Source organism: Mus caroli, chromosome 10 (assembly GCF_900094665.2).
Source record: "Mus caroli chromosome 10, CAROLI_EIJ_v1.1, whole genome shotgun sequence".
Lineage (NCBI taxonomy): Eukaryota > Metazoa > Chordata > Mammalia > Rodentia > Muridae > Mus > Mus caroli.
The window spans coordinates 8,777,906-8,789,833 of record NC_034579.1 but is presented as its reverse complement, the minus strand read 5'-3'; the positions used below and the strand labels follow the sequence as shown (position 1 = coordinate 8,789,833).

At 40.3% G+C, this 11,928-nt stretch overlaps 1 protein-coding gene across 7 annotated transcripts in view; it reads left to right on the top strand.

The window, feature by feature from the left end:
* Positions 1-11,928, top strand: part of Utrn (utrophin) — a 493,578-nt gene that overhangs the window by 344,447 nt on the left and 137,203 nt on the right. For all 7 annotated transcript variants that reach the window (XM_021174513.2, XM_029482311.1, XM_029482313.1 and 4 more), the window contains one exon: positions 157-313. In XM_021174513.2, the coding sequence (XP_021030172.1) occupies positions 157-313 (157 nt within the window). The remainder of the gene's footprint in view (positions 1-156; positions 314-11,928) is intronic.

Sequence of the window (11,928 nt, the reverse complement as noted above, 5' to 3'; positions counted from 1 at the left end):
CCTCCTCCTCCTCCTCCTCCTCCTGCTCGTTGTTTTGGATGTGTTGTTTGGTGATTGTGTGTATATGGTGACAAGGTCAAAGGAGTATGTATCACTTTTTAATTTGTTGCTAGCAACTGGCACTTCTTCATCACCTTCATTCTTATCTATCACCAGGGCCCATTTGGAGGCCAGTGCTGAGAAATGGAACAGGTTGCTGGCGTCACTGGAAGAGCTGATCAAATGGCTCAATATGAAAGATGAGGAGCTTAAGAAACAGATGCCTATTGGAGGGGACGTTCCTGCTTTACAGCTCCAGTATGACCACTGCAAGGTAAGTACAACATTTGTGTACTTTTTAAAAAATTAATTTCGATAAACAAACTGAATGAAGTTCTCAAAAAATGAAAATTTAAACTAATTACCACAGCGTTCCCCATTCTTTGGCATCTAGTTGTTGGTTGCTAAAGGATCGATATAAGGTTGAAATTATCTTAGGTAGCATGATAAGTCTGAGTCCAGACTAGGCTATTAAGCAAGACCCTACCTTTAAAATCCATGCACACATGCATCTATACATTCATACTTAGATAAAAATAAAAGATAACTTGTGAAGTTTTTTTCTAATATGCTGATATCCAAAGAAATCTACTAGAAAGCCTCCCAGTGCTAGGATTACAGGGGCGTGTCTGCTGTTATATCTAACTGTAACCTAATCAGGAGTATAGAAGTCATGGTGTCAGAAAGGGTTTTAATGTAGAATTGGGGTTCGTGGTATGCCTTTTCTTCCAACACTCAGGAGGCAGAAGCAGGTGGATCTATGTGAGTTTGAGGCCAGCAAAGGTGATATACTCAGACCCTGTCTCAAGTCAATGAATAAATACATGAATAAAATTCCAAAGTAGTTCTAAGGATATAGCTGTAAAATGTGAGCTTTTCCTATTGGCCCCAAGCTCCTCGAATGACGACTTTTGAGACTCAAAATATATCTGCAATCACCTTGGTCATATGCTTTGGTTTGTTCTCCATCTAACTTATATCCCGTTTATTCTAATCTAAGTTTTGCCATGTGACTGGCTACGTCTGCTCAGGTTTCATGCATCTGTCCTCTGTCCTCTCCCTGGGTGAACACTGCTCTCCCTGCCTTACTCTATCCCACAATTCTTAATCTTTTCTGCCTCTGGATGTCCCATCTTCTTTTCTACCCTTTCCTATAGGGCAGAATTTTTTTTTTTAATTGACAAACAATACATCCATACAATACACAAGATATTCTCTGTACATATAGCCCAGTGGTAGAGTACTTGCCTAGCTTGCTGGAGATTAAACTAAGACAAACAAAACCTGAAATTATCTTGTACCTTAAAATTAAAAGGAGAGAAAATCTATAGGGCAAATTTCAGTCCTGTATCAAATGAAGATCACAGTGTGAAACAAAAGATCATTTTATGGTCTTTTTATGTTTCATTTTCTTTCTCTAAGTTACATTTCCTTTTGCATGACATCCACCTCTACACACACTGTGTTTGCATTCTGACAATGAACAATGAATCCTGAAATGTCACCTGACATATCCCTCAGCCCTTAGATTTTTAAATATCTTCTCCTAGTCCAAGTTCCATTAATTTATTTATATCCTTTTATACTCTTTTCTCATATATTAAATATCATTTAGTTCTGTTGTATTTTTCCTACCCATGTGCAGTATGAATTCTCATTCTAAGTCTGTACATTTTAATGCAACATTGTGTCCTTGTTCCCAATTGAAAGATGAATGCAAATGCCTGTTCCTGAGGGAAGATACCATCTATTACATAAGATGTTCTAACCGATGTTGATAGTGTCTTGAGTTTTATTTTATTTTGACCCTTGTGCTTAGTGAATAAAATTACTATGTCAGTAGAAAGAGAACATGATAGACAGATAACCCTGAGATAGAAAGACACAGAGACTAAGAAAATACCCACTAGGTATGCCTTCAGGAGAGTCTCAGGGAGGCAATTACTTCATTTACTTTCCCAGGTGTTAACAAACCAAGATTTTCCATTGCACAGAGAGCTTGGGTCTGAAGTAGAGCAGTCCCTGCCACTGGGCTGCATAACTGAAAGCTTCTAGAACCTCCCTAAATATTACTACCAGCTAGTGCCCAAGTATCCACACATTATCCTGTAAATGTAACTTTTATTCTCCTGTAATTGATGTCTCAGAGGCTTACTAACCAAGGCCTAGTCCTGAAAGCTTTTAGCTTCTGTACAATCATATCTAGGCCTACAATGTTTTCTGCCTCTGAGACTTACACTCACCGTTTCTAGATCTTTCTGATCTCTGGCTGGCTGGTCTAATCTAGCTTCTCTCAGTTTCTTACTGAGTTGCTCTGCTTGGCCTCATACTAACTTTAGCCATATGTTCTAATTTTCTGGCTCCTTCCCATTCTCTGGCTGGTTCCTTCTTCAATCTGTCTCTGTAAAATTCTCCCAGTAAAACTGCTTCTTCCCTCCCTCTCTCTGCATTGCTCTCTTAAGTAGCTTCCCTTTCCTCTCTCTTTTCCTGAGAGTTGGGCATGTCCTGTGAAGTCTTTCTCTGATTCATCACTTTGTCTGCTACTCAATTAAACATCACTTTCAAACATGGGTGCTTCCTTCTGCAAACTAACTATACCTTTGTTTGGGATTAAAGGTGTGTACTACGGACTGAGCCACACCACAGCAAAACTGAGAAACAGTTTTGTTTTGTTTTTCAGTAAAGAACACAGTAATTCACAGTGTGGTTAAATATCCTGCAGTGTGTTCCTCTGGAAGATGGTGCACACTGAAGCCCTAATATCTGTCTGAAGTTACGTACCTTTCTTATGGAACCACCATCACTTGAAAAGTCTCTGGCAGTTGAACTACAGTAGAGTCAAGCAATTCCCTTAAACTTAGTCTCTTACAGGTGTGTTGCCAGGCAACATTTTTTTAAAAAAGTCCATTTTCTCCAATCTCACATTCTTCCTATGAAGAGAAATCTTTAGTGTACACCTGTAACCTCTAAGCAGTTGTTAGAAGCTCAAGGACATGCTCACTGCATAGAGGAAAATGGAGGAGTGCTGCTTAGCTTGATGAAATCTGAGCAGCTGTCTCCCCCACCCCCACCCCCACCCCCCTTCACTTTCACAGATACTCATCATATTCCTGTTGTGGGCCTGGTAGTTTCTAAGCACCTGGTACAGAGAGCAGACACAGCTCCTGTTCTGTGCAGGGGACAGCCTATGTCTGTGCAGTAAGAGAGTATTCAGAGAGAGTTATGGCAGGACTGTGACATGCTGATTCATGCAGTTTCCCCTGGTTGCTGTCTGTCTGTCCATCCCTGTTTGTTCACCCCTATCTTCCATCTTTGTTCTTGCTTACACTGCACATGGACTCAATTGAGGTCATGGACATGCTTATCTCCAAATTCCTCTCTAAAGAACTTAGAACTCTCTTTATTTATAGCATTACAGCACAGAACATGGAATGATTTTTTTTAAACAATGTTTTCACAGATATGCTTTTAGCATTGTGAAAAATGCATTGGTTTTTTTTTTTCCCTCCCTCTTTTAGTTTTTTTTTTTTTATTATAAAGTACAAGGTTGGGTTTTTGGTGGGGTGATTGTTTTTTATTATTGCTGGTTTTTATTATCTGCTTTAGATACTTAAATTTTCCTGATAAAGTTTAAAAAAGTCTTCGTAATTAAAAAAAAAATGTGATTTAATGATACATTTCCAAAGCATTTCTTTGATAATAGAATTACCAGTCTGTTCACCACCCACACCCCATGCATACTATTCATGGAATGCCTTATATGTTAAAGTTGGTGCCTTTGTCCAAAAAGCAGTATAAGCTGGCCTCTGTATCTCTCTGATATGTTTCAATAGTTCCTTTCCCCCAGAGATCTGTTCTTGTGGTTTCTTTGGATGGATCCAAAGGAAATCCTATCCATTTAAAATTTGGCTCTGAGATCGCCAGTTAGAAAGGTAATACAGGATCATGCTTTAAATCGCTCCCTGTGCAAACATCTTGCAACTATAGGAAAACCGCTAAAAAGTAGAAAACCACCCCTAGCATAACTCTGCTCCAAAACACGACAGCTACCTGTAGCCTACAAGAAGCAAAGTAGCTACTGAGGTTGATGCTCCTGAAGAGGTGAAAAAAGGCTTGCAGGAAGATGAGCCATACTGAAGACTTGGGGTGGCCTCTGTCCTCAGAGCTTGTCTCTCCTTGCTGGTGTGAGCCCTCTATGGATGGAAATTTTTCCACTTTCTAGTACAGATGCTAGATCATGCCTGTAGTTTGCTGGAAATGTGTTGTGTTGATACTAATTTTATTGGGCTTGTTGATGATCTGGCCTGCGACTGGATACAAGGTAGAATGCTCAGCTTGTCGAAGCTGGTGTTTACTCTTGTAATTGTTGAGACTCTGTGCATTTACTTTGTTTCTGTTGCTGTGATCAAAGGTGCTGTCAAAAAGTAACTTGGGAGAGGAAGGGTTTATGTGAGCTCGCAACTCCGGGTTACAGTGCATCATTTTAAAGAAGGGATGTCAAGTAACCAGGAACGGGAAGCAGTAAATCCTATCTAACCCACACTCAGGAGTAGAGAGAAATGCTTTAATGCAAGAATGCTTACTACTCCTCTCTACTATTAAGTGATTCAGAACCTAAGCCGAGGGAATGGTGTAGCCCACTGCATGCTGGATGTTCCCACACCAGTTAATGTAATCAATGAAATGTCCCATAGACAAGCCCATAAGGCTGACTGAGTGTAGACAATTCCTCATTGAAATGTTTCCCAAACTGATTCTAGACTGTGTCAAATTGGCAGTTAAAACTTAGCACCATGGTCTGTGTTGGTGGTTTTGATCACTTCTGTCTTAATTCTGTATAGGCTATACGAGCTCTTTCAGGGAACTACAATGCCATTAATACCTATTAACCATCCAACACAGCCCAACAGTGCTTTCCCCCACCTCCCCACTTCCTATGCAGTATTAATTTGTTGAATTATTCAAGAGTCACATTCCAGACTTTACAGATTGGGTAGATAACACAATCACGTTATTTTCTCATATATGTATATATTTAATTCCTTTAAATATTAAAATAAATAACTACCATATAACTTTAAGTGGCTTGAAAAATGAGTGAAGATGGCTGACGTTCCTCTCAATGACTTTAATTATTATTATTTTTTTGCCTCTTTGAGTCTTCGGATGATTTATATGCAACTTCATTATCAACATGTCATCCAGTCAGTTATTTCTTATAAAGCACCTACAGTGTGCATAGTGTTGATATGCAATGCCATGAATTAACTTCAGATACTCAAAAGTTGCCTACAGTTGCATATGCAGTTTTGAATATTCAATTTGCACTTTATTTTCACAGTAATGTAAATACTGAGTTATGCGTAGGCAATTATCAGAGCTCTAACACGCTTTTCCCAATAAAATGCATGTTGGTTTTATAAAAGCAAATCACCAAGAATGATTAAATTGCATGATTCAGGTATAATTTCCTGGTGTGCATCCTTTCCCTCAGGGTTACTTTGCCCTTTGCCTAACTCAATTTAATTTCTTATATCCACACCTCATTATATAAGAATCAGGACATTTGGGCCTTAAACCAAACTGCCAAGATACATAAGAAAACTTACTCATTAAAGTAACAGATTCTGATGTCGTTTTTTTAAAACCTCCACCACATGTGGGCACATACGCCTTTAATCCCAGCACTCAAGAACAAGGAGTAGGTGGGTCTTTATGAGTTTGAGGTCAGCCTGGTCTACATAGTGAGTTCCAGGCTAGTCAAGGCTATGTAATAAGACCCTTTCTCAAAAAACCAGCAAGCTACAACAAAAATGAAATGTCAATACCTCCTTGTTAAACTTGGGTTCTGTGCATTTGCATGTGTGTATGATGCAGTTCTATTAATCTGAGGTTGCCTACAAACCTGTAATGTTGAGGTCTTGTTGTGTGTTATGAGATTTTTTTCTATGGTAGTAAATTAGTTATTTTCTGATTGGGTTGAGGAGTTCCCATGCATGTATATTATGCACATCTCTGTGTGTACATCCATATGGAGCCTAGGAATAACCTTGAGTATCAATCCTCAGAGAGTCCTTCCTTCTTTCCTTCCTTTTGTCTGCCCTCCTCCCCTCCCCACTCCCCTTTCTTTTTATATCTTTTGGAGACAAAGTCTTACACTGGCTAGGGTGGTTGGCCAGTGAGCCTCACGGTCCCATGCAGCTCTCCCTCCCTCCTGGGTTCTGAGATGACAAGCATATGCCCCACTGTGCCTAGCTTTTAAAAGTAGATTCTGGAGACCAAGCTCACATCCTCAGTGTACAAGGCCATTGCAAGCACTTTACAAACTGTAAAAAAAAAATACCTCCTCAACCCAATGTTCTAAAGTTAAACATTTCTAAGTGCTCCTCTGAAATTTGCAACTGTATTGCTTTCCTTCTCAGAAACACACTGCACCCCCATCTGTTGGTAGAGCCTTTACCTATAGGCACCCTGAATCAGCTTTCTTAAGGAGCCATCTCTACTCCAGCTAACCGTTCATGTGGCTACAGGTGATCATGTCCTCTAAGTTTGGGAGCAATAGATGAAGACTCACTCCCAAGAGATGGGGCTCACAGGATGTCCGTGTTTAGAGGGACAGGGGGCAGCTTGACAGCTGTCAGATTGGTGATGAACTAAAGAGTATGGCCATTCTTGGGCACGAAATGGCCTCTGTGAAACCAGCCACCCGCTTCCAGGTGAACCACTTCTATGATCTTTGTTGCTTAGTGACCATTTCCTTTGTGTAACAGCTCCTTTCTTCTTTCAGCTTCCATGTTAAATCTGAGAGTTGACGTCCTGTGTTAGGTAGTGTAGTGGTTTGGATATGCTTGGCCCAGGGAGTGGCGCTATTATTAGGAGGTGTGGCCTTGTTGGAGGAAGTGTGTCACTGCGGGGGTAGGCTTTGAGGTCTCTGATTTATGCTCAAGTCTGTCCACAGTCAGTCATCTCCTGCTCTCTGATATATGCTCAAGTCTGTCCAGAGTCAGTCATTTTCTGTCAACCTTTGGATCAAGATGTAGAACTCTTGGCACCTTCTTTATCACTGTGTCTTCCTGGATGCTGCCATGCTTCCTGCCATGATGAGAATGCACTGAACCAAGCCAGCCCTAATTAAGTGTTGTCCCTTAGATGAGTTGCCTTGGTCATGGTGTCTCTTCTCAGCAACAGAAACCCTAACTAAGACAGATACTCAACACACAGCACTAACTAGAGGGTCCTGTATTTTCACAAAACACGCTGCCTAGCAGCAGGATTGACCTTCACAAGAAGATAAACACTATCAAAAGCCCTGCATCAGGGACATGAACACACAACCAGGAAGCAGAGATGCTTATGACTGTATGCTGTGGCTGATAAGGGAAGGCTTTAAGAAGCCCTGGAGTAGAGAGTCCGTAAAGTAAAAAGTCCTTAAAGAATGTTATCCAGGTTACTATGGTGAGGACCTTGCATGTCCTGGTTGTATTTCTCAGAGTAATGGGGTGTACTGCATTCATGCTTGTAGCTCAGGGGGTCTCAACTTTCCTAATGCTGGGGCCATTTGAAACAGTTCCTTATGCTGTGGTGACTCTCCCTGCCAACTGTAAAATTATTTAATTGCTACTACATAGATGCAATTTTGATACTTTCATGAATCATAAATATCTGTGTGTTCTGATGGTCTTAGGTGACCCCGTCAAAGAGTCATTTGACCCCCCCCCCCAAAGGGGTCAACTCACAGATTAAAAATGGATGCTTTAGCCTAACACTGAGAGCAAAGCTCAAAGAGAAGGAACTTGAATGTTAGCATCTAACGGGGGCTGATGAGAGAAGCCACTAATGGATTTGCTGAATTAGAGGGATGCAGGCGCATGTCTGTGTATCTCTGTGCATGTGTATGTGTGTCTGTCTGTGTTCAACAATGCAGAGGAAAGACTGGTTTGTTACTGTGACACGTTGGAGAGTCTTAGCATTCATACTTAGTATTCCGATTTCGCCTTTATTTTTTGATGCCAGTGGGGTGGAACCAAAATGAATTTATACATTTAACTGATCATTTAGGGACATTAACCAAAACTTTTACGGCACTGTGCACTATGAAGGAGAATTAAAAGAATTTTTTGCTTGCATACCAATGGAACATAATCCCATTTTTCTCCTTTTTTTCTTTGAGTTTTATTAGTGCTATCAACTTTAACGACTCTCTGGCCTTCTTTGCTACCATACAAAATGACTTAGATCCATACATGCTGATTTAGCTCTGAAAGCAAGCTGGGAGGAGGAAGGGAGTAAATTATATTCTAGCAGATTCTCCTTACGTTTCTATCATTTTTCTATCTCTCTCCTGCAGTAAGCCATGAAGTTCTTTTGAGAACCAAAGGTTAAAGAAGCCTGCTGTGTACCAACACTGCCTCCAGCCTGCCCCAATGCAGATGCCCCTCGTCCATGCCAGCTACTAGGGCACCCATATGCTCTCATTAGTGCCAGGTTGTGGGAAGGGCTCTCTGTGCTTTGTTGTATGCCTTGCTGTTATAGTGAATGTCCAAATATTCAGATAAGTGGCCCTGTGGTTTCATCTTGCTGTGGAGTTTGCTGTTTTATAGTTAGATCTGTTGGCATCAAGAACAGTTATATAAGCCAGTTATTGGTGGCACACACCTTTAATCCCAGCCCTTGGGAGGGAGGATCCAGTGATCTTTGTGTGTTCGAGGCCACTCTGGTCTACAGAGTGAGTTCCAGGACAGCCAGGGCTATATAGAGAGACCCTGTCTCAAAACAAACAAACAAACAAACAAAAAAACCACAAAAAACCCATCCAGCCAAACAGACAAATAAAATGGTATATTATGCTTCAACATATATAAACTATGTTAAAAATAACAAAAGACTCTTAAGAATGTATTTCCAGGAACTTCTCTCTCCTCAGTTCAGCCATGGTCCTTACACTGAGTTGTGTGCCTCTTGTCTTAACTTGTGGATGTTAGAGTTGGCTAGTCTTGGGCTTCAGCCCACACTTGGTCCTCTCTACTTGACTTCTAGGTACCCTGCCTTCCTGATTTTCTTATCCTCTCACTGAAGCTCTGTCTCTTTCCCTCTCTGGTCCATTCTTTAAGCTCCTTGTAGAACTGGGAAGCACTAGGAGTCAGGCCATCCTGATGTCTCTATATGCAGCCTTTCCTGGGTTTAGACTCCATCTGCAGGCCAGACACTCCCAGCTTTGTGAATGTGCTGATGTGTCACCTCTATAGGGATCCTAATTTTGCACATCCTATGGCCAAACTGAAAGCACTGCAGAGTTGACTTTTAAGACATTCTACCCCGAATTCTACACCTCCATCTCACTTGGTAGAGATGTGATTTCAGTTGCTTAGGTAAAATAATAATAATACCTTGAACCCCATCTTTCTCATTCAATGTGTTAGGGAGTTTTAAGTTTTCTCATCAAGATAGAGAATCTAAATTGGCCACTTGCCACCATTCATCTGACTCTGGGGTCTCCAGCACAGCAGCCAGTATGTTTCTGTTATTAAATCAAACACCCAGTAATAGACATAGTCTCAGAAAGGCATACAAGAGCCCCGTGTGGTCCCCTACTCCTCCCACACACCAAGCTCAGTTCAGCTCTTGCTCATCTTCTCCCACACTGGTGTCAGCCATGCTGGCCTCTTGCTGTGATTTCAATCACAGACCCTTGCTGTGTCCTGGAATGTTCTTTCTGATAGTCTACAAAGTTAACTCTCTGCTGCTTGTCACGGTGCTGGATGGACCTTCCAATCCTGGCAGCCTCTCTTTGTTCCAGCGTTTTCATCTTCCCATGTAGCTGCTATACTATTTTCTATTCTTTGTGTACCCACAGTTCCATAAACTCAATAAGAACTTATTGAATGCAAAATGACTGACACATACCTAAGGGTATTTGATTCTTTTTAATTTCTTTATATCTATGTAATCCTTTTAATTTCATTCACTTACCAAATATCACATTTAATAAACACTTGTGTAAGTATTTTTCTAAAACACTGTCTTATTTATGTATGCCAGGTGAATATCAAACTTGCAGTGTAGCTGAGGGTGACCTTGAACTTCTAACTCTCCTGCTTCCACCTCCTGAGTACTTTTTCAGGAGTGTACCACTATACCCAGGCTATGTTAAGCTGAGGATTGGACCAGGGACCTCGTGCATTAGAGGCAAGCCCTCTCCCAGTTTAGATGTTACCTTGGCTTCTTTGCTACTTTAAGTAACTGAATCTTTAGGAAAAATGATCCTCTCTTTAGAAATATAAACAAGGATCTTTCATCAACAGCTTAGAGATATTTTTTGATATTTTATTTGATCTGCAAGAGTTGGACTGTAAGAAACTCTATCAGCACAGCTATAGTTTAACATGTATTAGTTAAGAGGCTTCTTTTCTTTCCATGTCAGTTCACATTGGCCTTGAACTTGTGGCTTTACCTTTCAGTGTCATCCCAGTGCTGAGAGTCTAACTGGGTGCCATCATTTCTGGTCAAGAAATTATCTCTTCTCTGTCTTAATATTGCCTTAATTGTCCCACTCAGGGGGTGGGAAAGTAATGTTTGTGAGATGAGAAGGAGTGGACTGGCAAATCAAGGTTATTGAGACATCCTCTAAATATGGTTCATTTTACTTCTGAAATATGCTATCAGATTGTCCCTCTGTGTGTGGCTCCTATTATCCCTTGAATAGATGCTTTAAAAATAAATATCAGATACTCTTTAAAACTAAATAAATATGTTAAGATCTCCAATGACCATAGGAATGTAAATGTACAGACTCTTTGATTCAATGATTGTCATAGATCTCATTTTATAAATGAATCTAGCCTGGAAGAGATCACTGGAGGAAAACCGTAGAAAAATTATATATAGTGCCTTAGAAATGAAGCATTGGCTTCTAATACACAGTCTCCCTTTTATTTCATAGATTTCTTTCAGTTATGAGTTTGTTTGTGTATGTATGTGTGTCTGCCTGTGGGTATGTTGCACATGTGTGCAGCTATCCAGGAAGGCCAGAAGAAGCTGTCTGACCCCTTGGATCTTGAGTTACAGCTAGTTATGAGCCACCCAGTTCTGGTGCTGGGAAGCAAACTCGGGTCCTTTGGAAGAGCAGCAAGCCCTCTTGTCCACTGAGCCATCGCCCTGGCCCATACATATGTAATTCCTAATAGTGTGTTATTTAAAGGTAGTAATTTGTTCATGACTTCTTTTTTGCAGCCTAGAGACTATAACTAATAACATGTATTACATTCTTGAAAATTGTTGAAAGACTTTATTTTAAATATTATTTGTAAGAAGCTCAAACTATATGAGATATTACATATGTTAGCTGCATGATCCATTCTGCAAGTTTATTAATTATTTCAAAATAAAGCATTATATAAGGTAGATGTATATATCTTATTTCTCAATGAAAAGTAGAAAAAATAGTTTAGAACTATTGGGAAAAGATCTTTACCAATCCTACATCCAATAGAGGGCTAATATCCAATATATACAAAGAACTCAAGAAGTTAAATTCCAGAGAACCAAATAACCCTATTAAAAAATGGGAAACAGAGCTAAACAGAGAATTTTTAATTAAGGAAACTCAAAGGGCTGAGAACACCTAAAGAAATATTCAACATCCTTAGCCATCAGGGAAATGCAAATCAAAACAACCCTGAGATTCCACCTCACACCAGTCAGAATGGCTTAGATCAAAAATTCAGGTGACATCAGATGCTGGCAAGGATGTGGAGAAAGAAGAACACTCTTCTATTGCTGGTGGGATTACAAACTGGTACAACCACTCTGGAAATCAGTCTGGTAGTTCCTCAGAAAATTGGACATAGTACTACCAGAGGATCTTGCAATACCTCTCCTGGGCATATATCC